Genomic DNA, 26,390 nt, shown 5'->3' with positions numbered 1-26,390 from the left:
GCGGCCTCGACAACCCTTGGAAGAGGACCGTCAAGAACATTTCATCGACGCCGAAACGGGCAGGCTTTCGCTTCTGAAGAGGAAAATCACCCCAGAACCCCAATTGGAGTCTTACAAAATACCCCTCAAGAAGAAAAGGGACTCTGCTGGTACTCCAGCCTTGGTGGAGCCCCTTTCACCACAGGCTCATGAGGCCTCGCCCACCTACTGCGATGTGGACGCTGGGGAGGGCGATGAGGAGGATGAATATAGCTATCCGGTCTACACAGACCCAGAGGATGCGAGTGAGCCCTGGTCAGCTGGTGGTGACCCTGGGGATCCTCATTCGGGACAAGACCCTCAACTCTTCTCTGCTAAGACTTCACCTACTGAAGACTCTGCTGCTTTCAATGACCTCATTGAATAGGCCGCTGCAAATCACAATGTCCAGCTGCATTCTGACCCTGTGGATGTGGATTTCCTCTTTGACACCTTTTCTGTCTCTGAAAAGACTGTGAAAACTCTGCCAATGCTAAAAGGTGTTTTGAAGCATGCTGCTGAGGTCTTCAAAGAACCTACCAGGGCAAGAGTCATCAACCCAAGGATTGACAAAAAGTACAAAGCGGCGCCTACTGATCCAACTTACATTAAAGGACAGTTGCCTCTGGACTCCCTTGTTGTCTCGAATGCCCGGAAGAGGGCCAATTCTCAGACTACTGGTGATGCTCCTCCCCAGACAAAGAATCCAAGGTCTTTAAAGCTTCAGGGAAGAGGGTAGCAGCACAGGCAGCCAACATATGGCGCATCTCAAACACACAAGCGCTTCTGGCGCGTTATGACAGGGCGCACTACGATACACTAGAGACCCTTTTGCAACACCTACCTGTTCAATACAAAGAAGGGGCTGAGATGCTAATCCAGGAGGGGAAGCTAATCTCCAACGCTTCCATTAAGTGCGCTCTGGACGCAGCTGACACCGCTGCGCGAGCCATTAACACCAGTGTTATGCTTCGGAGACATGCCTGGCTGAGAATCTCTGGTTTCAAGCCAGACATCCAAACTACCATCTTGAACCAAACGGTCAACCCAGATCACCTGTTTGGACCGGAGGTTGACACCACCCTAGAGAAAATGAAGAAGGACACTGACACCGCAAAATCCATGGGTGCCTTGCAGTTTCGGGGTGGGTCCTTTCGTCGCTCCAATACTAGAGGCACCTCAAGGGGTCAGCTTTCACAGTCCGCACAATTCTACAAGGGCAACACCCAGACTACTTATGCCAACAAGAGTCGAGGTGGATATCGCGGCAACAGCGCCAAAGGCAGGGGATGTGGCAACAACAGCTCCAGGTGCTCTACCGCCAGCAAACAGTGACGCCTTGTCACTGCCCCCCGACCACACAACACCGGTCGAGGGGAGACTCCAGCAGCTCCTGCCCTTGTGGAAGTCCATCACCACGGACAGGTGGGTCAGAAAGCTTATCCAATTTGGTTATTGTCTGGAGTTAACATCCACTCCACCCAACATACCCCCAAGGCACCGTCCTATGTCGGACGAGCACTTGCACTTATTGCAGCAGGAAGTCAACGTCATGCTGCAAAAAGGGGCGATAGAGCTCGTGCCTATGCAGGAAAGGGGCACAGGAGTTTACTCCCTGTACTTCCTGATTCCAAAGAAGGACGGGTCCCTCAGGCCCATCCTGGATCTCAGGCCCCTCAACTTCTACATCCTGTTGGAGCGCTTCCATATTCTAACCCTGCAGCAGGTGCTCCCGCTGCTCTGGCAGGGGGACTTTCTTGCAACTTTGGACCTAAAGGATGCGTACTTTCACATTCCACTGCACCCTTCACACAGTAAATATCTCGGGTTCACCATTCAAAACCAGCACTACCAATTCAAGGTTTTGCCTTTCGGTGTCACCACGGCACCCAGAGTGTTCACCAAGTGCCTGGCGATGGTGGCGGCACATCTAAGGAGACAAAACATCCACGTCTACCCTTATCTGGACGACTGCCTCATCCAAGCGAACTCAGCCCAGCAGTGTGCCGCCCACGTGTCCAACACCATTCACCTCCTGCACGATCTGGGATTCTCACTGAATTACCCAAAATCCCACCTCCAGCCCGCCCACATACGGCAGTATCTGGGTGCGACCATAGACACTCTGGCGGCCACAGCACAGCCAAATTCAGTGAGAGTCAGCAGCATTCAATCGCTGATCCAAAAATTCAGACCTCAACACTCGCTTCCAGCAAGAGTGTTCATGCAGTTGATAGGCATGATGGCCTGCTGCATCTCCATTGTCCCGCACGCGAGACTACATATGCGTCCGCTTCAGGAGTGCTTAGCACGTCCGTGGACTCAGGCTCACGGGCAGTTGAAAGACCTAGTGTTGGTGAGCGGTCGGGCGTACAACGTACATTGGTAGAATCCACGAAACCTTTGCAAGGGCCGACCGTTCCAAGAGCCTGTGTCACAGATCATCCTGACGACGGACGCTTCTCTCCAGGGATGGGGAGCTCATGTACTCCATTACACTGTGCAGGGACTATGGGCGCAACAGCAAAGGGAGATGCATATCAATGTTCTGGAACTGATGGCGATCTTCATGGCACTAAAAGCCTTCAAAGTACATCCGGACGGCTGTCTCATCTGGCTTAGAGCATGTGGAAGTGGGCCATTCAGAGGAACATCTTCCTCATGGCAGAGCACCTCCCGGGCAAGGACAATCAGATGGCGGACCTGCTCAGCAGGCACAGCCACTAAATGCACGAGTGGGAGATACATCCATTGGTTCTCCAACCGTACTTCCAAAGGTGGGGTCATCCAGAGATTGACCTCTTCACCACAAGGGAGAACGCAAAATGCCAAAGCTTCGCCGCAAAGTTCCCACACCCACACCCACACCCACAGTCGCAGGGCAATGCGATATGGATGAACTGGTCAGGCAAATTTGCGTACGCTTTTCCCCCAGCACCTCTGATACCGCTGGTGGCACGCAAGCTCAGGCAGCACTCGATGACTCTCATCCTGGTTGCTCCAACGTGGGCTCGCCAACCGTGGTACACCACGTTTCTAGAACTGTCCGTGGTACCGCATCAGAGGCTACATCTAACACCCAGCCTTCTGACGCTGAGCCATGGCGACATTCAGCATCCAGATCCGCAACAGCTCAACCTAGCTATCTGGCTCCTGAAGTCCTAGAGTTTGGCTACCTGCACTTACCTTCTGACTGTATGGACATCATTCGGGAGGCACGGAAGCCAACAACACGAGAGCGTGCTATGCGGCAAAATGGAAGCGGTTTGTCATTTATTGTGCAGACCACAACATTAACCCGCTGGATGCTTCTATTCAGAATATCATCTGTTACCTCTTTCATCTGTACAAATGTAATCTGGCCTATGCTTCCATTCGCATTCATCTGTCTGCAATGGCCGCTTATCTCCAGAATAGGCAGCACCTCTCCCTTTTCAGGTCGCCTGCCATTAAGGCTTTTCTGGAGGGACTCAAACGAGTCATTCCTCCACGGACTCCACCAGCTCCCGAGTGGAACCTCAATGTGGTCCTTACCAGGCTGATGGGTCCTCCCTTTGAACCACTGCATTCCTGCGAGATTCAGTTCTTGACCTGGAAAGTGGCTTTCCTCATAGCAATTACATCACTACGGAGGGTTAGTGAATTACAAGCCCTAACTATCCAAGAGCCATTTATTCAAATTCATTCCAACAGGGTAGTGCTTCGCACTAACCCTAAATTTCTTCCCATGGTTGTGTCTCAATTCCATATCAACCAAACTATTGAATTACCTGTTTTCTTTCCAAATCCCGAGTCATTGGCGGAGCGAATGCTCCATACCCTTGACGTCAAAAGGGCCCTAATGTATTACATCGATTGGACCAAGGATTTTAGAAAAACTAAGCAACTCTTTGTCGCCTTTGCACCACACCACAAAGGTAACCCTATTTCCAAGGCTGGTATTGCTAGGTGGATCGTTAAATGTATCCAGATCTGCTATCTGAAAGCAAAACGTACTCCTACCATTCCACCAAGAGCCCACTCCACCAGAAAGTTTGGGGCCTCTATGGCATTCCTTGGAAACATTCCTTTGGAAGACGTATGTAGAGCAGCCACATGGTCTACCACACACACATTTACTAAGCATTACTGTGTTGATGTGCACTCCAAACAGCAGGCAGCTGTAGGGCAGGCTGTTCTCAAAACACTTTTCCAAACTGCTGCAGCTGGCACGGGCGGCCGCCGCTAATAGAGGGACTGCTATGTATTCTTTGCACAGATATGAATTCAACAGCCCACATGCCTCAAACCGAATATGCTACTTACCAGTATGCATCTGTTCTTGGCATGTAGGGCTGCTGACATTTATATCGCCCGCCCTCCTCCCCGGCGCCTGTAGCAGCTGCAGTATTCACATATACTCATAGCATGGTCATCTTTCACTGAGTTTCGCTCCATCTTGGCCACAATGGCTAAAAACAATCTGAGGATGGAGTCGATGCCCATGCGCACTGTAGTCCAGGGGAGGAGCCACCTATCTCGTGATACTTCGAAGACTCTTCCAGGACAACAATGTGCAATCATCCGGACCCAACGCTAGGCACAGATATGAATGTCAGCAGCCCTACATGCCAAGAACAGATGCATACTGGTAAGTAGCATATTCGTTCTAAGCCATAAAATACATAGAATACATACATGAATAAATAAAGACTAAAAGTACTCAACTGGTGCTTCTAAAATATGCCTACCCCGGTGTACCTAACCTAAGTCTAGTACAAGGGAAGTAGTAAGTGAGGTGTAGCATAAATCCAGTATTTTTTCGCCAAGAATCTATCCAAGATTTCTCTTAGGGTCTAATCAGCTCCGTACCTTTAGAATGAAGGAGGTCTGGTATCTCTCTGTCTCAGGACTCGATTTCCCAGCAACCCGCAAGGGTAGCTTGGAAACACTGGAGCTGGATTTCTCAGCGGGAGAAAAGACAGCATCTCTCTGTGTGTCTGCTGGAGGGTCGGCTTCCTTCGGCACTTGCTGCAGCGAACTGCGTCGGGCAAGTAGATAGTCAAACTGCTCCAAACCACTGTGTGTTTGCTATGGCAAGTGTGGGCATATTTATACCTTGAAGGTGCCGAGTTTGACGTAAGGTTGGACATAATAACGTCATCCAAGAGTCTCAGTTTTTTGAAAACTCCATGAGTTCTTGGACAAATCAATATTCAAGCAAGGGGAAGTCCCTGACTGCTGAAGGCGAGTTTTCCAAGAAATTGTTGTGGATTTTCAGAACTAGTGGAAGTAGCCATGCCATATTTGGACTGCATGAGTTATGTCTGAATAAGGGTATGATTACTATGCCTATATAAGGATATGGTGATTTATACCTATATAAGGGCATGAATCGGGGAAATTTACACCAAGGTCCTAAAATCCTATACAACACCCACTCCACTTTATTATGTTCAATATTACTAAATCTTAGGCACTAAAACATATCTAAAGCATATATTCACAATCCCACCCAAAAATACATAAAATGCATTTGAAAATGGTTGTACACATAAAATGAGCATTTGTACAGTACGCATTAAAAAGCAATGATTTCAATGTAAGCATACAGTGTGATATCGACAATACTAACTGAATGAATCACGAAATACATTTATGAAATGGCTCTTAGTTACAGAAAAAGGTCGAGACCATCCCATAGCAGAATATATAAACTGAATTGGTTTGCTGATAAGGTCAATATTGTTTCTAGGAAGTATTCAAAGAATTCTTGTTCTCTAAGAATAGTACTACTTTAAGCAGACTACTTTGTGCCAAGGTTCAGTATTGAAAAAAAGTCACATAAAATCATAGAAAATTAAAGTTCCAAAGTTAGAAGTTTTGTTTTGAAAAAGCGAAGGTCGAATTCAGAGTTCATAGAACACTGTTTGCTATTTTTCAAAAGTTATTCTCGGTGTCAGGAGAAAACATTAAGTTGTCAAGGCTGGCAAAGAAATAGTCTACCACAGTAGATGAAAGTTGAACCACTTCAATAGGTAGATCAATTGTACACAGTTGAGAAGCATCGCCGTCAGCGCCAGTCGCACTAGCAATGTTCGCAGTAGATGGTACCTGTGTGCCTGTCGGTCCACGTATCTCACCTTCAGCTGGAATTGCTGGTGAGACCTCATCAGGATTGGCAGCCGTTGGGGGCAACACAATGCATGAGCCGTTACCGAGCCGAGCAAAGCGTCAACATCCGTTGGCAGTGCTGATGGAAGTGTTAGACAGATATCCAACACGCATTCCTCTCCACAAAGCAGGCATCGTAGAACAGGTAAGATGCAATCTTGCCAGATTGGTCTGAACGATAGGAACCACGTGGTATTCAGATCTCTTAAAATGAGCCAAGCCAAGAATTTGTGTTATTTGGTCACGCAACTGCATCGCCAGAAGAGCATTTTCCATGGTAATCTGGTTATCGCGGGTGACTGGACTTGCCATATCGGAGCAGAAGAAATACAAATAGTATCCCTGCTACGAGTCCTAAGATGAGAGGCAGGCCGCCAAACACAAAGTACACAAAGTTAGGAAAAATGCCCAGGACTGCTTCAAATGGTGCTAACAGTCCTGAAAAATCCTCTTAAATACATGTATCATACCACTGGTATCAGACATGTTCAAGATACGACCTAACATTTCTGCGAAATGTATCGGGCAGTTTATCGATAATAGGGCATGTATCTCTGCAGAAGTTCTTGCAACTTGCAGATCATACGTCTCGCTGGACGAGGTCAGTGGCACAGTTTTTTGTGAAAGAATAGCTTTAATTCTGCTTAAAGTATCAATTCGTATAGAAGAGATGTTCAGTGAAGGCCATAACGGCGACTCCCTGTCTGTCGTAGTTTTTGGAAACAATACTTGCATACAACAAGTGACCCTGGCTGACACACTAACAAGATAGGCTATTCCTGGCATTTTGATATGTAAATAGAATTGTATATATATTTGTGCCTCTATTATTGTATGATATATAAATAAAAACTTCAGAAAATAATAATAAATAGATATGTTTTTCAAATAAATACTCTCGGTGTGGGACTACTATTATGTCTGTTATGGATTAGAGTGTTTGCCATTTAATAGATTTAGTCTTTAGGGGGGGTCCTCTTGTTTTTGATTACAGTTATTTCCCTGCCTCCTCCCCCTAATACTGATTTTCAGGGACCCTCGTGTGTTTTTGACTATTCCTGGCATCATTCCACAACAGCTGTGATCATTCAGCATTATGTAGCTTCCATTGGAAAGCTGCCTAAAAATTGGATTCATCACTGCTGCCGGGGAACCCTGCAGGTGGCATGATAAGTTGTTTGAAGAGCCATCGCAGGCTCCATGCAAATTAATGCCTTGACATAGAAGAGTACTGCTTAGTGCGTCGTTGCAGGTTTTACCACTAAGAAACATCTCCTTTCCCCCACTCCAACATTTGTGTTTGTATGGTAAATCCCAGGTCGACTTTATGTACTCTTTACCCAACCTCTCATACAGGCCTGCTGGTATGTGTTTTAAGCAATACTGAAACTGGAAAATCATGATGGTGCCATGTATTATCCATTCAACGGCTGGCTTCTCAGAAACGGTCAATGGTAATCTATCCAGTTTTTCTATGCTCAGCACCGTATAGTCTGCTCCCCTCTGTGCCAAAGAGATTTGTTTATCTCTAAGGTTAAACCCAGTAAACAATGACATGGTGTTGATTAATTGCCAAGGCACATAGACAGGACAAAGGTTTTGTTACGTCCAGCCTAGCAGCATTATAGAACGCAATTGAGACTGGCCATGTTGTAACATTAACAAGTCCTGTTCCATTATGTCTATGGCAGAGGACACAATGCTGTCCAAAGAATAAATTCTGGACGACAGAGTTGTTAATCCATTGTCAACTCCGGAGAGAGCTTTCTCTAAATTAATACAATCTATTTCTCGGATTCGTTCCGCAGTTTCCATTTGCGTGACTTTCCATGCTTCATTGTAAGCAGCATAAATACCGGCGTATATGAAATAAATTTGCTTAGTATTAGTCAACATACTTTTCATGCCTGTTTTATTAACATTTCTAAAGTAAAATGTTTCTGGATTTGTGGTATTGAAACCTGAAAAGTATGGACATTTTTCATAAAATGTTTTAGAGCTACCCTTTGGTGGCGTTGAACAATGTTCCCATTGATTATAAGTTAAAACATGTCTAGGATTTGCAGATTTGTGCAAATAATGGTGACCAAATTGATTAAAACAATACATTTGTTCATAATCTGATGAACCTTCTAAGTATTCATTTTTTGCAAATTTTGCTGACATTTCTAAGTCTGCCATCATGTTATTAACAGTCTCAAAGTCCCAATTATCAGAAAATGTGCTGGGTGAAACAAAATCACTCAAGGAAACCTTAAATTGGTGTAGAATCTTCAAAAGCTCAACAGGACCGTAAATGTCATAATCAGTTCTGTCCCATGCTATACCACCAGGTACGGCAACGGCTGCGATGTTCACTGATGACAGATCTCTTTGTTCATGATGAGATGATTTGTGTGGCTTCAGGAGCAAGTTGATGTTCTTACTTGCTGTGTCCATTTTACTATATTTTCCATCTATTAGCTTTCCCAAACTAAAAACAAGAATCCGACATAGTAGGAGAAAAAGTACACCTAACAGAATCAAAAATTCAGACCATGGTGAAACCAGATATGTATTTGCAAGCTGGTGACAAAGTTCAATTACTTGTTCCTTGAATGTTTTATTTGCTGGCGTTGTTTCGGGCTCACTTGTATCATCAGAAAAGTTATCAAAGTTCATGAGTTCTGTCAATTGTTGGTATTGCAACCAGATTATTTGAAATCGCTGGAGCTGCTTGTTCCCTTGACATATTGGTATAGGCAGAAGCTACATCATTGTAGACAGGAGTGTCTTGACAAACTGTTATTTGGGTTTCAAGAGGCGCAAGTTCCATGGCTTTGTTGCATAGTCCTTCTTTTCTCACTGTAGATTCTTCGAAAGTGATGAGTCTTTCAGTTTGAACCTCTTGGATAGCAGCAAGATTTGGTCGTCTACTACTTCTTTGGAGTCCACTGGGCCTACTACTAATTATCGGCCACATGATGTGGTTTGACCAGGTTGATGGACACGAGTCTGTTCTCCTTTCTTCCAGCAAGGTGCGGCAGTAACACTGATCTTGTTCCGTGGATTGCTAAGACGGGTACTGGTTTTCTGTAAGAAGGCCCAAATTCCTTCTTGACCGCGATCTTTTCCCTGACTAGATCCCCAATCTTTGGAATCCAGACAGCTCTTGCTGGGACAGGTGGTTTTTCTTCAGTGGTCGTTGGTTTCTGTATTGTGTTGCTCAGACTTCTTTGTTCATTTAAGTCCTGCAAAACAGCCAAACGCTCTTTGATATCAATCAGTTTTTGTTCTACCACTGAAGTGTGATGATCAAGATCCTGGATAAGCATTCTAGTACCAAAATGTATTTCATATGGAGTGATTCCACCCAGAGAATTTCTTGGCAGATTGTTAAAACTACGTTGGACACTTATTAGATTTTTGACCCACCTGTCACCCGAACCGAATACCCTAGCTGTTATAGATTGTCTCTGTGTTTTCTTTCCCCTACCGCATTTCCCTCAGGATGGAATGGACTTGAGTACCACAATGCAACGCCCAAGCTGGCCATAGCTTCTTTGTAAGCTCAAGAGCTAAACGCAGGACCCTGGTCAGAATGTAGCGTGCCGATTGCGTATGTGCCGATAAAGACTCTCAAATCCTTTATAACAGTTCAGGCGTCAGCCGAGCGCTGAGGCCAGATCCAAATCAATCTTGTCCTAGTAGTTGTGGGACTGCATTTGTCCATAGGGACGTCTGCGTGTAGAAAGTCTAATGCTGTCTAACAATGGTGTCTGAACTGGGCTGGCTACACTGTAGTCAGGTATCTGGAAGCTTTCAAAGCTATGATCTCTGTAACATACATCGCAATTAATCCCAAATTCATAAATGTGGGCGCTCATCCCTGGCCACCAGTAAATCTCTTTTAATTCTAGTAGTGATTTTTAGATCCCAGGATGTATCAGACCCTCTCCCATATGTGCTTCTCCGATTCCTGTTAGGAATTACCCTCTTCCCCCTCCAGGGATATGAGCAAAAGGAACGGAGTTGGCATCAATTATCTATGTATACTCGAGTGGATAGTTTAGAGGTAACGCAGCTCCGCTGCCTTTGCTTGTGGCATTGACAGCTAGCATTTTTTCGTCGTCTATTTTTGTTTTTGAACGAGTGATTGCCGCTACGGAAGCCGTTTGCACAGCTGCCTTCGTGGGTTCATCAGCCAATGAATTCCCTGCAAAGTGAACGCCATCACGCTGATGACTCAGCAGGGGTGTGGAATATATTTAAATATCTACTTGTCCATGGGGCAGGTTGCTTCATAAATCTACTTGTCCTGTAACAAAATCCACTTGTCCCTTTGGTGCCATGTAGTGTGGCAATAAATGATGTCAGCAATCTCATTATCTAAGAGCTCATATATAGCTTCTCTGATTATGCCAGGGCTCATACCATAGTAGTGTTTGAATACTTGCAATGCCCTTGTGTTGCCACGTTTCCACAGATCTACATACTGGGGCTGAAGGTTGTAATAAGCACTGGTTCCAGCTTTAGAATGCCCTTTTGAGTCTGTGCAAACCTACTAACTTGCATGTTTTAAGGGTTTACAACAACTCTTCTCTAATCTTTTCCCATACTGAGAAATGTTGGAAATTTACTCCTGACCAAGGCAGACGTAATCTTTCTTCCAGAGTTGTGAAAAAAGGGGTTGGACGGAAAGTGAATTTGCAAACACTCGCATGAGCAAATCTGCACATGCATATCTGCTCATGCTAAAATACAGTACACAAATATTTTCTAGGAGTACGATTTTTTGTCCTACTTTTGTAAATTCTTGGGAATTCACAAAAGCTGTATAGCTGCACTTATTGCAAGGAGATATACCATGGGTGCACTTTTGAGACTTTCTTTATAATTGGGCCCCTAATTTAGTCTGGCCATGACCTTTTACGTTTATTAAAATTATGTCACTCTCTCTGTATCAGCTGGCTTCACTGTGAGTGACAGCATTCCGCTCTTTCTCAAAGAGCATATCTGCACACAAAGTAGTTTTGTTCAGTGCCAGTAACTATTGTGGCAATGTGTGCTTTTTGAGACCAAAACATGTTTTCTGCTTTTGCCAATGTTTGTTATAATCGTGAGGGCATGCAGCTCCCACACCAATAAAATTTTGTAAAAACCATGGCAAAACAAGTCCACATCAACAAAACTAAAAAGCTGACTACCAATTTCAGACCTACTGATTTTGCCAATGCTTGTTTATTGTTCTTTCCCATAATCTTATTGAAACTGGTTACACTGATTTTCCATTATGAACATTTTGGGGAAATACTAGCATGCACCAACACGTTACTAAGTGACTAAATGATGCTGCAAAGAAATGGTATCCTCAGCATGTCTGATTCTTAGACCTGCTATCTTTTTCTGGGTGAATTGCTGTTTCTTATTTTTTGGAACGTGCTGATAGTCATTGGACTTCACGCGTTCGTCTTTGTGTTCTGATAGTCCTCTTCTTTCGTATTTCTCTGAGGAAGTCTGAAAGGTACGATAGGAACGTCTATCAGTATCTTGATATCTCTCAGGTTTTCTCAAATTATCCCTATTTCTGAGGTTATATGTCTTTTCAGAGGGCTCCCTTTGAGGAGCCTACCTCTTGATTGAGAACGCTTCTCTTTAGGAAGTGTCTGTCTAGTATTTTCCCACTTATTTTTTTAGGAGTGGTGAGACTGTTTTTAATAAAAACCTTTTCAGGATGTTCTGTTAGTTGGGCTTTACTGGTTTTCTCTACCTAGTTCTTCATACGATTTTTCTATTATCCTGGCAAGTTCATACGGTTGCTCAGTTACATCAAGTTCTTATAAATTTTGGCAGATTGCCACGGATGCTGCTTCACCTTTAATGTTCGCTAATAATATAGCCGAGACCTGTTTGTAATCTTTTAGTAATTTCATACTAATATTTAAGGCAGGTTCTGGTCCATATTCATTTTGAATCTGTTTCAGGCCGTCTGGTATTACCGCCATAGATTGAACACCGTGTGTTTTTGTGTAGATTGAAGCAAAGACTGTACTACAAGTGTCACCGTCCTCCATGTGTTGTGCTATCCCCATTGGTAAACAAATTGTTAGAATCCTGTGTTTCTCATGAGGTGTACTATCGGGAAATACTGCCTCTTTTTGAGTAATCTTTTGAGCTAACCAGAATGGAATTTGTTCCCGTTTTGCGGGCAATTTACCAATGACTGATTGTATAGTCTGTAGTGTAATTTTGTTTGTGTTCCCCTGATGAGGGGTGTTCTGTGGAATTTTTATAGCAGGTTGGACTGTTAGAGTCCGCAAGACATATTGTACCAGTTGTCTATGTATTTTTATTAATTGTTTTAGCTGAGCGAACAGTTCTGGACCTGTCATTTGTTCAATGTCAGGATGTGGTGTGTAGCGGGCTAGTACCGGCCATGTTGCTCCTGGTCTACCTAATGGACCGAGCCTGATAATGTGATTTTGATGTTGTAGGGCGCCTTTAAACCAGAGCTGATGCTCTTGGTAAGTTAGTGGAATTTCAATGTACTCGAAAGGAACGTATTCCGCTGGAGGTTCCTCTATCTTGTAGAAGTGGAACACATGTATTGTTGCATTTGCTTGTGGAAATTTAATCCATTAATAGAATTCCTTTGTCTGCCGATATTCATGTGCCTCTATGACAAAGATTACCCTACCACCTCTGGGTGATAGGCCATTTTCTATAAGCTTTAAAGCTATAGTTTTTCTTAAGTTTTCCGGGATGATTAGAGCATCATCGTCGTCTTCATTAAACCCTGTAACGTCAAAACCCAGTTGGGCTGCTGCAGCTCCACCAGTTGCGTTGTTGTCGCCGTTAACCGACATTGTTTAATGAAGGTTGCAGAGCAACTTTAAAGGAAACAAAGATAAGGTGCACAATATTTTGGAACACTGTATCTTTCAACGTTGAACGAACCCAAAACTAATACATAAGATTTTCGTCCTTCTCAGTTATGGCGGATATTTTATCCTTTTATCCACTCTAGACGTCTATTGGAGTATTTTACGGGAAAAAAGTGGTCTCTGTGAAAAGCACGACTGAGTTACTCCAGTATCTAGCGTTAAACTAGTGCCTTACCAAACGCTGGTTCCTTACCGACCCTCCTTTCCTTCCCGTTCTGCGAACTGTTTTTCACAGATCAGAGAACCTTCAGGACCACACCTTGGCTCACTGGTCAGTCCACTTCAATTTTACTCTGTGCTTCTGGTGCAGAAAAACAGTCAAAAACTTAGGTCCATGGGGTGGGGCCTATATAGGTAATGTGTCCGCCCTCAGAGTTCTCCCATGTGAATTATGAGGTGAAAGCACATTATTGGTTAGTTTAGCCATACCAAACCAAAGAGCTAGATGCTAGTATGACAGCTAAAATGAAGTGAACTTGCTGTTGAATAGGACTGGAGTACATGTTCTTCCTAGACCTGTGCCACATGACTCAGCGAAGCGACGAAGGTTGAAATAAAATGACAAAAGGGAATATATATGGTGTAAGGTTTTAATCATCATTATGGTTACCTTCAAGACTAATGGTCGAACATGGGGTTGAATGGAGGTGCGGGGCTACGGTTTCTCACATCCAGTGGCTGCTAGTGGATTTTGTTTGAGACATACAATGCAGCTGTAGACAGGTGCATCGCTAGTCCAGATACTTGAGCCTTTATTTGGTATGCTGTGAAGTATATTATGCTACTTTATGATCCTGTCTGATGTTGATACCCTCCTAGAGTAGGAATACAGTGGCAGAGAAAAGTTACATTATTACGTATAGTATTGGCTCCATGTGTTTCTCTCCATTTGCCTCCCATTTCCTCTGCCTGACCTTCAAGAACTTAAGAGTACTTCACCAGTAACGTTTATAAAGTTGAGGGTGGTCAGGGTATGCCTTACTGGAACCACTTTTTATGCCTTATGACATGTCCAAGCTTGAAATATTGAATATGAGGCTGTACCACATCATGAACTATAGAAATATTTAAATCTAGCTTCTGGAGAAATGAGAGCCCGTAGTCTGGATGAAGTCATGCTCTTCCAGAGCTAAACTGTTTAAATGGGAGGAGGGGGGGTCCTCAAGGCTCCCCTCTGAACCCCACCCTTTTCAATATTTAAATGACCCCTATGGCATTACTGGTCGACTCTTACGGCATCAAGGTCATACACAGGCTCACCTACGAGGGGGACTCAGCGCCAAGGAAACATTTGCTCTTTCCATAAAGGTGCTACTTCACTGGCTCAGCAGGAACAAACTGCAGTGCAACCCAGAACCTATTGCTTGGGTTGAACACCTTCCTTGGATGGACAGGAATCTGGCCTGACAATGTCCAGCAAACCCCACCCATGGCCTCCCCGGACTGGGGTGGCAAGAAATGTGGGCGTTCTGTTTTATTCACATCTTTCCTGCAGCACCCAGTTTTCGGTGGTTGTAAAATCCTGCCTTTGGATTCCTTGCTTGCTCAGGATATTTCTGCATCTGATTCCCCATGAAGGACTGATCTTATTTAGACTGGATTACATCAATGTTTAGTACCTGGGCCTGCCAAATTACCGAATACAGCGTCTGCAGGTGGTACAAAAAATGGCAGACCGCATATCATACACGCTATCCAAGGACTAGTCCGTATCCTATCTCTTCTAGAAGCTACACTTGCTGCCTGTGCGCAAGCGCATAATGTTTAAATCCTTAACCCTGACACACCAAGCCTTCCACAACATGGGCTCCTCATACTTGAAGGAGAGGATCAAGGAATACAGACCAGGAAGTTTGCTGCATTCCAGTAACGCTGGTCTGCTAACATTCCCCCGTTGTAACAAAGCAACAGGTATTGACCCCAGGCATGTGGAACCAGATGCCTGGCGATCTGAGATTAATCACTGAAGTAGTAAGCTTCAAGCAAGCATTTGCAATTCAATAGGATTCGCATTTGCAAGAGTTTGAGCTATTAGCATTGTTAATGAAAATGCCTTTTATTTATGTGTTTTGGAAACTTGCAAACGGTGTGTAAATACGCATTTTGTACTTATAGAAGCAAGGCTGGCAGTAAAAGAGGTGAAGTTACTGCCAGCCTTGCTTCTCGTAAGCAAGGACTATAAACACCGCTTGCACCTTTTCAAAACACATAAATAAAAAGCATTGTCATTTGCAATGCCAATAGCTGAAACTCTCGCAAATGCGAGACCTATTGCATTGCAAATGTTTATTTGGTAGGCATGGGTAGATTAAGGGATTTGCCCACAATCACAGGATGTGGACGGGACCCCAAGGCTCGAACATTGGTTTCCGAGCTGCAAAGTCGGCAAACTATCCGTCAAACCACATTTTCTCCCTCAACACCAGTCAGAGTACGGAACGGAAGGCCTAAGGAAGACCAGGCTTAAACTATGGTTTGGACAGAGTGGCCCTGCGCTAATATTGTCTACAAGGTCTGGGCAGTGCAGCAAGCTGATTATAAGCCTCTATAGTCATCTGTTTGCTGGTAGCAAGCTGAAACAGCCTCGCTCCCTAAGGACTTCAGCCTGTCCGGTGCATCCTTTGTCTTGGGATGACCTCTGTGACACGCTTGCATTGCAAGTAAAAATGTAAATAGAGGGACATGCTGCGTCTGGGACAGAACCCTTATAGGTGCAGCTGGTGCAGTGTCTCTGGAGCTTGTGAGTGTGAGGAGATCATTTCACCCAATTATGGCTGGTTTGCAGTGACAGATCAGAGGGGCTCATATAAGTTATCTCTTTGAAAGTACACAGCACCCTTGCAATACTATAGATGTGGCCCAATACTGTAAAAGTGGAGAAACGGCTTAGACTCATGCACATATAAAAAGAAAAATATATTTTCATGAAAATTTCAAAATGTAAAGTGTGCAGTGATCCTTCAAAATTAATGCTTGCAGCAGCGCAACATTATCTAAAGAGAACTGCAAATGTTTCAGTCCTGAAACTTAATGTAACACAATTATAGTGTTTCCTACTTTGGGAAGATTGATCTCTTAAACCCAAATAAATATAGGTTTAAAAAAAACAAATACAGTATAACGATAATTAAATGGGATTTTTTGTTGTTGCAGTTTTACATAAGAGAAACTTGACGCAAAGGTATTGGAGCACTTTACATTAGCACTAGTTTACATTACACAAGGTCACATTCATATTTTAGGCACAGGGCGATTAAGTGATTCTCCTTCATTTCATTCCCACCATTTAACCCCCTTCATCAGTCTGATTAAAGCAGCCTGAACAATTATTTCATTTTCATTGTCTATTGTGTTGTAACTGTAGGAGAGTAGGGTCTGCAATCCTATGATCACCCAGATTTTTTGCTTTTGTTTCACTGGTTTACGACTTTCTCTGGCTGTGGGCCTGCTAATCAGACCCACAGCCTGGCTGTTCTCTTTCTAAATTACGATATGTACCCTAGGTGCATTTACCAATTGGTACTGGGCCACCTTATCAGACCCCGTAACGCAGGGCATAGGTGTACCCAGGGCCGCCAGGGGCTGCAGCATGTATTATGCCACCCCTGGCTGGCCTCCTAAATTTGACACAACTGGCTGCATGACAGCTGGGGCGAAGTCGTGTAATCACACTTTGCTTTAGGTATAGTAGCTCTATATCTAACCATACAATGGACACCCGAGTTCCTATCAGTCACTCCTATGGCAGGCCTTAACAATCCTGAAGGCAGAGTGCGTGGGCTCGTGTGAGCTAGGTTCAGGCCCGAGCCGAGCCCGGTTGCAGCTTGCGGAATCAAGACCCAATAGCTGTTCCATGATAACGCGTACCATATCGGTAACTCCGGTGTCGCGCTATCAAGGCATGTCGAGTAAGGTGTCATACGAATCGGGGTGCTCCCCTCTCACTAACTCTGGCGATGAGGTTAGCATCCCACCCTTCTAGAGGGACACGACATGTACGTAACTGTGAACCCCGGTTAAAGTTAACTGAAGCCTCAGCTCCACAAAATGGATGCTGCCACCACAGACACGAGTCTGACCTCCTGCTGCTGGGAGTCCTTCCAGCGAGGAGCACTTGGACAAAGGGTTTCCTGTCGAGGGCGGTGTTCGCACCGTCCCAGACAGGGTTTGTGTATTCTGGGTAGGTAGGGCTTTGGCGAGAAGGTGACTGCGGAGTGGCACCCCGGTGCTCACTGCGCATCTGCCGGTTAGAACCAGTTCCAGGGGCGACAGCCCTGGCCTGGGGAAAGCCCGGCAGGGGAGAGGGGTGTAACTACCCCCCTTCCTGGTCCCACCCTTAGGGCAGGACCTAGTCATGTACCCACCCCTTTCTTTAGAATAAAGACCGGAGCGGGGACCCTTCCAAATTAGATCATCTTTGATTCAAGAACTACTTTCTACGAAAGGACATTCAAGACTCTTCTCAAGATTTCTCCCTTGTGACTAAGGAGTAGTCACCCTGCATCAGCGGGCACCAACTAAGAACTCTGCGGTTTGCTGTAAGTCCTTCCTCAAGGAATCCGACGGCCCAGCTCGACGAGAACCGGCTTCCCTGGCACCTCTGACCTCTACCCACGTCATCAGCTCAGCTGTGATCTGTGGGTGCGACGAGACCTCGAGGGACCGGCCATCATCAGAACCTGCACGCTCTTAAAAACCAGCACGACCATCGAGGTAACTCTCTGGTGAGTGCTCTGGGGTCCGAGAAGCCCCGACCCTGAGCCGCTCCAGCACCGAAGTGCAGTCTCCCAGCATCTCCACGATCTGCGTGGGGCCCTTCTGCTCGCTGCTCAGCCTGTTGTCTGGTCACTAGCCGCTGGCTTGTGCCCTTCTGTGACGACATCCGAGAATCATCACTGCTGGTCTGGTTGCTCCAGACTGGCCCTTGCTTCCATCTTTGCGAGAAGCACCCCGGACCCTCCTGGTCCACTCAAGACGCCATCTTAGGCCCACCACGTGGCCCTGAGATCTGCCAAGGCTTGTTGCCCCATCCTGGACCCAGCGACGCCGACAGCATCATCCTTCGTGGGACAGCTCGCACCTCCACCGTGGTCGCCGAAAACGCCTCCTGGTCCGTGAGACTGCAGAGCCTAGCGTCGCCCACTCACCTGGTCGAGGTGACGGCCAACCGGTGCCTTCCTGGTACCCTCTGACTACTGGCTAGTAGTACGAACTTGGTCCCCTCTGCTTTCAGGTTTCATCAATCTCCGATCCAGGCTTGGATCTCTACGAACTATTCAGCACTGGTCGCCGGCCAGCAACTCCTTTCTTCCGGCTCCTGGCTCGTCAGCGAAGACCCCGACGCCTGTAAGACTTGTGCAGCCGCAGCCCTCGTGGCTAGGTAACTCGGCATTTCGGTGCCTGCATAGCCTCCTTACTCTAGGGTCCCGAGTCCCTCGCTTCCGACTTGCCTTATCGGGTCCGCCCGAGACCTTAACCTTTCCGTGTCCTCGGACACTTGTTTTTATTGTGCACTTGAAGTATTTGCTAAAGAGATTTGGTTTGTGCTTAGTACCCTGTCCTCATAAAGAGTACAGGGCTGTTGTGATTCTTAATAAATACTGTTTATTTTCATAACACTTGTGTGGTGTCCTTTCACTGGGTGTTCAAGGGGTACATGTGTGGTAAACAGCTGGCTTAACGCGCCCTCTCGAGTCTTTAGCCTTAGACTGCTCGTATCCACGCTACTAGGATAGCTGGTCTATAGGTTGACTTACAACCAAACACCATAAGGGACGTTGGAACGATACATAGTGGTCGCTAGAATAGCGAACGTTGCATATCGGGCCAACTTCTCACAGTAACCATAAGCCGTACATTTCCTATCCTGACTGCTTGCTTTACAGCTTGCTGCTACAATGCGTTTCTCAGCTGTCAGTGCCAGTGAAACCACCTCCATGAGACAAGCCTCAGCCTGTGAGTCCAGGAGCATGGTGCAGGTCAAAACAATTTCAAGAGGGCCCTCTTTATTCAGTAACAGTAAAATATAGACAGGAGGCAAAATATAGACCTGAGCATACTTCTCGTAGCCTTTGAAAGCAATTCTCGACAAAGGTTTTTTCAAATCCGGGAGCTGAATGCAGTGACTGTCAACAATAGTTAAGCAATCTACTGGCGGACTGGCAAATAGCATGGACTGGCATGTCGCCAATGACTGGGGCTCAGAAGAGCTCCAAATATGTGTGACTAAACTAACAAGCTCTATTAATGATCCTACAACTTAACAGGTGGTAACTACACCAGCAGGCAGCATGGGAAGGCCACCCCCAGCAGCACTTACACTTTGAAGTGGTAAATGAAGCAATTGCAGCCGCTGGGCCTTTCCAGGAAGTTGTAGACATCGTCCTGCATGCTAGTTCTGGTCAGGTAGGGGCCGTAGAAGCACTTGGGGGCGTTGGTCCGGCGGATCTCACTAGCTGTGAGCGGCGGTGGGGGGCTTATCTGGAAGCCCGGGTCTGAGGTGCAGGAGTCGGCCCGGGGGCTGCAGGGAATCCTTGCTCCATTGTTCACCGCGCCGTCTGGGGCCAGGGCCATCATCGCCCGCGGGCCCTCATCGCCCGCGCCCACCTCCAGCACGGCCAGAGTGGCCCGACGCCCCTGCAGCCCGTCCAGCCGGGGAGTGGAGCCATGCTAATCGCCGCATAGGCTGTACATAGGGTAGCCGCCCGTTTCCCCATTAGCGAAGGCCATCCTGTAATGAGGCGGCGGTATGGATAACACTGATCAAGCTTGGAGCTCTCCAGTAGCCGGTGCGCTCTCCTCCGGGGCTCCCGGGTGTCAGGGCGCGGAGGTCTGCCAGTCTGTCACCTGTTGTCTGTCAAAGCCTCTGAAATGAAAGCAGAGAGGTCAGGAGGCGAAGGGTGAAGCCGATACCTGGACAAGGGCAAGTGTGCGAACCTTGTAACACCGTGGAGTGGAAAGCGAGACCGGATACAGGGAAAGCGGCCCACTCCCAACCACTCTGAATAATTATCGCCGTTTACAATTGCTACGCATATTTAGCACACTATACCAACTCCGTTATCTCTAGGCGCTGATGACATCAGGTTTTGTTCCTCCACCTGGCTCTTCCTTCCCCTGTCCCCACGTGCACTCATTAAACATTTAGATAGCTACAAAATAGGGTTGTTAAGCACTCTCGTTTCTGCAACCAACTTTCTGTTAACACAGTCAAAGTCAAGGAAGGCTTGGAGATTTTTAAAGTTGGGGATGCCCAGGTGGCTAAGACGCGGTAAAGGATAGGAGGACAGACACCAAACAGTTAATCGAGACTCGAACCTGGTTCCTCAGATTCGAGGTCCACCACCCTAGCCGTTAGGGCAACTCCTCTCCCCAAAGTAATTCCCTTGTTGCTCTGGCGGAGGGTGTGGAGAAGTCCAGAGGCAGCATTCACAAGATCCACTATCTTGACTGCCTGGCACTAGATTATGCGTTAGCAATTCTGTGACTAGTCTACATAAAACAGACATTTACATCTTTAGGGTTCCGGAGTTGTTTCGCAGGCCTGAGTGCACTAGTAATTATTCAAATGACTCGGTTAAAAACCTGTTTTTCAATTTTCAGAATAAAGTTCGTGAGGATGAGCTACAAAAATTACTGTCTAGAAGTTTGTGTCTGCAATGAAATCTGACCTCTGTCCTTACGCTGTATTTAACTGTCATCATGACTATTCAGCAAAGATTTCTTTTAACTAGTTTCCTTTTTAATACCATTCATTTTTTATTGCTATGTCCGTCACGAAGAACCTGATTTCCATCACTTCCCAGGTGTTCCTGTGATAATGTGCCTCTGCAAACCACTGCTCATTTCTTGTTTTTTGTTTCATGTACACTTCTTATCGAAAGCGCTTTTAAGCCCCTTTATTTCGAGAAACAAATATCAAACATTAGAAACGAGATTTAAGTTACTTACAGCAGTTAGATTGCCTTCGGCCATGTCTAGCTGTGCTCAGTTTTATAAGGTGTGCACTGAGTATAAGAAAGAGATATGGAGTGTCTGTTTGAATGTTGTCGTTTCGTTGATGCTGCCAGTTGTTTTTTATTGTTTCTATTACATTTTTAGATCTGCTCGTCTTTATTGTTTTTGTTTTTAAAAGCTTTGTCTGATTTTGAAATTAATTTTTAATAACCTTTGTTTCTGTTCCTGTATTACAAGTGAATTTATATGCATTGTCTTTTATTGCTAGATATAGCAGAATAAATATGTTTTCTGAGCACAAGATAGACCTTCAGGGTGCGCAGATTCACACCCACTGCAGTGCCAGCTGAGTGAACTTTGTTCCCTTTGCCTTGTTCAGATCGTACCAGTGGGGTACAGGGAGTACAGTGGCACTCTGGGGTTGTTGGCTGTGTTGGCGCCCACTCTGGAATTGTGCCACAAAAGAGAAAATATATGTGAACTTGATTATCAGGCAAATCCGCATTAGGGTACAGATTGCTTATGAACAATGTTGATAATTGAGTTTATAGCTTGCACATATAATGTCTTGGCTTGCTCATCACTGATGACAGACTAAAAACTGAAAAGCATCAAAGTCACCACTGATATATGGATCACAACTGATATAGGCCTATGCTGGACCACTGCCCCTCCCTCCCACAATGGATCCTGCTGACTCACGATCTGGAAGCTCCTGAGACTGCATGAGGCCGACTGAGGCTCACTGCTGGGACTGGGTGTGTGCCGGGGCCTCTCCCTTGTATTCTGGAGTGCCGAGGAGGGTTTCGCTGCATGAGCTGACCTCCGGCTGACTGGTTGGGAGCTGCGAGCGGAAGGCAGATGCTGGATTGCGGCCGCTACAAGCATCTCTTTTACCTCTTGTGCTGACCTCCCCGCTGGCTAGATTGGAGCCGTGTACAGGAGGCAGATGATTGTTGGATGAAGGCAGAATGTTCTGCTTGAGAAGGCTGGATAGACGGAGGGAGAAGTCTGTTGGAGATGCCTGGAGTACCGGGTGCCTGAAGGGCAAAGAGAACAAGCAAAAGCGCGCGCGCGCTGTAGTAGGGGGAGGAGGCCTGCCGATTCCCTTGCAGGAGCCAGTGGCAATAATTTGATACCATGTAGCGCTGCGGCTCGCTCCCGCAAGGCAATCGCCACAAGTTGCCATTGAAGGCAATGGAACGCGTTCACGTTTTTTGGGGAAAAAGGGAACTAATGGCTATAGGTCTCCTCCTATGCAGCGCATGCGCGCTGCATAAGCGAGACCTAAACAAGCACTGAAAACATACCTCTTTAATCTTTAGGGTTTCAGGAAACCTATTGGACCCGCCTCTGAGGCCGAGCGCAGGGACACTCCTGGAGTAGCCGATCACTATATAATTACTCCTCATTCATTCATTAATTAGTTGACAGGCGAGGGCCTTTGTAAGAAGCCGACCTCTGTCCTGAGAATATTGTGACTTTCATAACCTCGGGTTGAATCTGATGCTCATTTAAATGATACATGGATAACATTTTCCCAGCCTTTAGAAAGGAATCAGTTTACTTGTCAGTTGTGAATCAAATAGCTTATAGGAAATACAGTGAGTTCACGTACAATTCTTAATACCACTATGTACTTAGTTGGCAGTTTGGGGGAGGCATTGTCAGTGATACTTTTACCTCTCTCTTCCAGGCAATGAGGGTTTCCAGTATTTTTCTATGAGTAGGTTTTTATTAAAGAAGTTGGACCTGGTTGTGATAGACCACATCTGAGTACACTGTTCCTGTTTTTCTTTCATTTTTTTGTATGATAGTTTTTCTGTCACTTTTGTAAACTAGTGACAACATAGAAATAGAACTAGCTTTTTTTTAAAAAGGGAAAAAAATACCATGACAGGAATCCACAGAATGTGCCGTTTTCAGATTGTGGGTGGATTTGAGAGGCTAATGATTCCTGGTAACTTTAGAAATAATTGCAACTGGCTCATATATCTAATCGCAGAAATGGGGTTTATTTCCCCAAACCTGCCCGCCTCCCACCTAGATTTACTGCCTTTATAAAATTAGCAACTTCCATGTCAAAAAAGCCACGATAAACACATTTTCAAAGATAAGTATCTCCTTGGAATGTGATCAGTGGGGCTATTTCTCAAAATATAATTTGAGGCTGTTAGTCACCATGACAGTACTTTAAAAGGCAGGGCATCGAGCATTTGCCCATTTTGCTCTTCCCTAAAATTACATTGGAAATATTTGCATTCACAGTTAGTTCACTGTGTAGGGCCCAATATTTATTTTACAATGCTTTCCAAAAAATGAAATTGGTTACTTTTCGGTTATGTTTTTTTCCTTTAGGTGATGTTTGCATTGCGAGAGCTTCCTGGGTCCCTGTCTGTTCTCATGGAAATGGTAGTGTACTGCTGTTTTTGTAATGAGCGATTCTCCATCACTGTACTTCATTTCATCAAGGTAAGTTGAAGCAAGCTTGAGCATTTAATAAAGCATCATAGTCTGACGCAGGCTTTTCTGAACAGGTCCACAGTTGTAGTTCCCGAAATAGGGGGGTCCCTGTTTCTGCACTGGTGTAGCTCGTGTTTATCTTAAAAAGCATTAACATTTTCAGTGTATATCTATATTTTTTTTGCATAGGAACATGCATTGGACCTTACTCCTGTTGTCGTGTCCACACAATGTGTTTTTAAATGGAATTTGAAAGAGGGCTCACTATGCCAAAGGAAATGCTTCCTTTGTTGGCTATTGATTTTCTTTGCGGACTTTTTACGGATATCCTAGCGACTATTTTAACTACGAAAACATGTTCCACATGATGGCGGTGCCAGGAAAAACATACATGGAATCCTTGCGCCACTGACCAGGAATGACAACTCCCTAGACTGTGCTAATATTTATGTTTGTCAAAATCTTTGTATGCATTTTACAAAAATATCCTTTTGATGTATGCTCCTAACTGCAAATTTCTCAGCTTCTGAATCTCCCCAGGTGCCAAACTGGGTCCAGAAATACTTGCATTAGCTTGTGCCCCATGGTAGGTGGCAACATCTGCCTCAATACCAGCTCTAGTTATGACAACATGGAACTATATATAAGTGCCAACCCTGTGCTGTCACTTCAGTTCCTCACACATTGTCACGATATGGAGCTTTTCTACTGATTTCAGTTGTTACCAATGCCTTCTTGTAGCATATCAAAATGAGGTATACCATGTAGAATGTCCAGCTGACCCTATTGTTTTACAGGATTTAAATTAATAATCCCAAATGCTCTTTTTTGTGTTAGTGTGGACGAGCAGTTTAGGCTCATCAGTGGGTAGTGTTAATGCATTTGTTGAACACACACACAGTGTCAATAAATGAGGCACATACTCATGAAGAAACTTGAGATCAATTTAGAAAATTAACTAGTATTTTTATATTTATTTTAACTCCAAGAACTCCATTATCTGAAAGAAACAGGTTAGTGTTAGATTCCTTACCTTAGAATATCCCCTGGCGACAGGCTGGATCCGGAAAGTTTTTGTCAGCAGTACCCTTGCGTGTCGGTAGGCGTCGTCTCCGGCTCCGCGTCCGTCGTTGGCGTCGTGATCGCCGGAATGACGTCGTCGGAGTACTTAGATGCCGCCCTCGCGCGCTGACGTCAGTTCTACTTTTTTCTGCGCCAGCTAGCGCAGATCCGAGTACAGCAGTACTCTTAGTCATTTTTTTTACTAACTTTTTGATCTGTTTGGATCTCTTTGTCGAGTCGACTTAGACTCCTGGTGCCGTAGGGATGCCTGGCTTCAAGCCGTGCGGTGCCTGTCGCCGCCTGATGTCGGTGACCGACCCCCACCATCAGTGTCTCTACTGCCTCGGGCCAACCACGACAGCAAGTCATGCTCCGACTGCCGAGTATTGACTTCGAAAGCTAGCCGGGGGCGGTCCCGCAAGCTTCTCAAAACTCGGCAGTCGGCTCCGCGATGATCGAGGTCCCGGTCGAGGAGGAAGTTAAGGGACCAGTCGCGGAGCCGCAGTCGTCGCTCGACAAGTCATCGTCATCACTTGTCAAGCTCCAAGTCCTCCGGTAAGGCGAAGCACTCAAAGAAGAAATCGAAGAGGCGACATCGCTCTTCAGACTCCCCTCGCTGCTCGCGCGACGCGGCAGAGGGTTCGGGCGACACTGCCCACGCGGCTTCGTCGGAGCTGCCACTGCCGCCTCCAGGCCCATACCCTGCGGTGCCTAGCCTGCGAGCGACGCCAGAGGAGATTTGTGACTTCCTCACTGCCATGAGGACTCACTTCCCTCCGTTGAGGCCTGCCAGCACGCCTTCGGGCCCCACAGACCCGACTGGGGGCTTTGGCGGGCCGGTGGCTCTGGTGCAGGCACCGTCGGGTGCTTTGGCCCCGGCGCCGTCGTCGACTTCGGTCCCAAAGCAGCTGGCCCCCATGGAATCCGTGCCCGGATCCTGGTCGACGCCAGTTGACCTTACAACTACCAGGACTGGGCAGATGAGCTAGGGGAAGCCAGTGGTTTGCACACTTCGCCCGACACTGGATTCATCTCTCTTCCCTCCGTGTCTACGGAGGAGTGTGTTGCCTATGGTGTGGTGTTGCGCAGGGCAGCCAAGGCCTTAGCCCTTGAGCTCCCTGCTGCGGCCGTGAAGGCTAACCTTCTCACTGAGGTGCTTCAGCCGCCAGTAAGCTCCTCAGAGCCTCTGCTGCCGTTCAATGAAGCCCTTACAGACGTTCTAATGGGCACATGGTCCAAGCCCTCCACAGTGCCCCCTGTGGATCGGAACGTGGCCCTACGCCACCACCCGGCTCCGGGCGACCCTAGCTTTCTGTCCGTACACCCCACCCCCGAGAGCCTGGTAATCCAGGCATCTACGTCCCAGACCGCTCCCCTGATTCGGGAATCCAAAAGATTGATCAGTTCGGCAAGAAACTGTTTTCCTCACTGAGTTTGGGTTCGCGTCTCCCAGCACCGCTTGCCTTTTGGGCCGTTCTACCCACCCCTTGTGGGACATGGTTGTGGAGGTGCTGCCAAATGCCCGGAGGAGGCCTTGGCCCAGCTCTCCCAAGCCCTTGCGGAGGGACGGGATGCGGCACGTTACTCTATCAGGATACCACGGACTCGCTAGGAAGAGCGATTTCCACAACGGTAGTGGTTCGCCGCCACACCTGGCTGAGGTCCGCCAATTTCTCGGGCGATGTCCAGGCCACGCTCAGGGACATGCACTTCGATGGCCGTTGCCTCTTTGGGGACTAGGCAGACAGTGCGCTTGAGCATTTCAAGGGCTTCAGGGCCAAGTCCTTGGGCTTGTCGGGCCAGCGCCAGCAAACT

General features: G+C 46.3%; 1 protein-coding gene across 3 annotated transcripts in view; it reads left to right on the top strand.

The window, feature by feature from the left end:
- USP24 (ubiquitin specific peptidase 24) overlaps positions 1-26,390 on the top strand; it is a 1,909,144-nt gene that overhangs the window by 1,697,224 nt on the left and 185,530 nt on the right. For all 3 annotated transcript variants that reach the window (XM_086952711.1, XM_086952716.1, XM_086952707.1), the window contains exon 60: positions 23,409-23,522. In XM_086952711.1, coding sequence (XP_086808837.1) covers positions 23,409-23,522 — 114 coding nt within the window. The remainder of the gene's footprint in view (positions 1-23,408; positions 23,523-26,390) is intronic.

The sequence above is a fragment of the Lissotriton vulgaris genome, chromosome 1_1, assembly GCF_964263255.1.
Source record: "Lissotriton vulgaris chromosome 1_1, aLisVul1.2, whole genome shotgun sequence".
Taxonomy (NCBI): domain Eukaryota; kingdom Metazoa; phylum Chordata; class Amphibia; order Caudata; family Salamandridae; genus Lissotriton; species Lissotriton vulgaris.
Note: the sequence above shows the minus strand (reverse complement) of the source record. Positions and strands in the feature narration are given on the sequence as shown.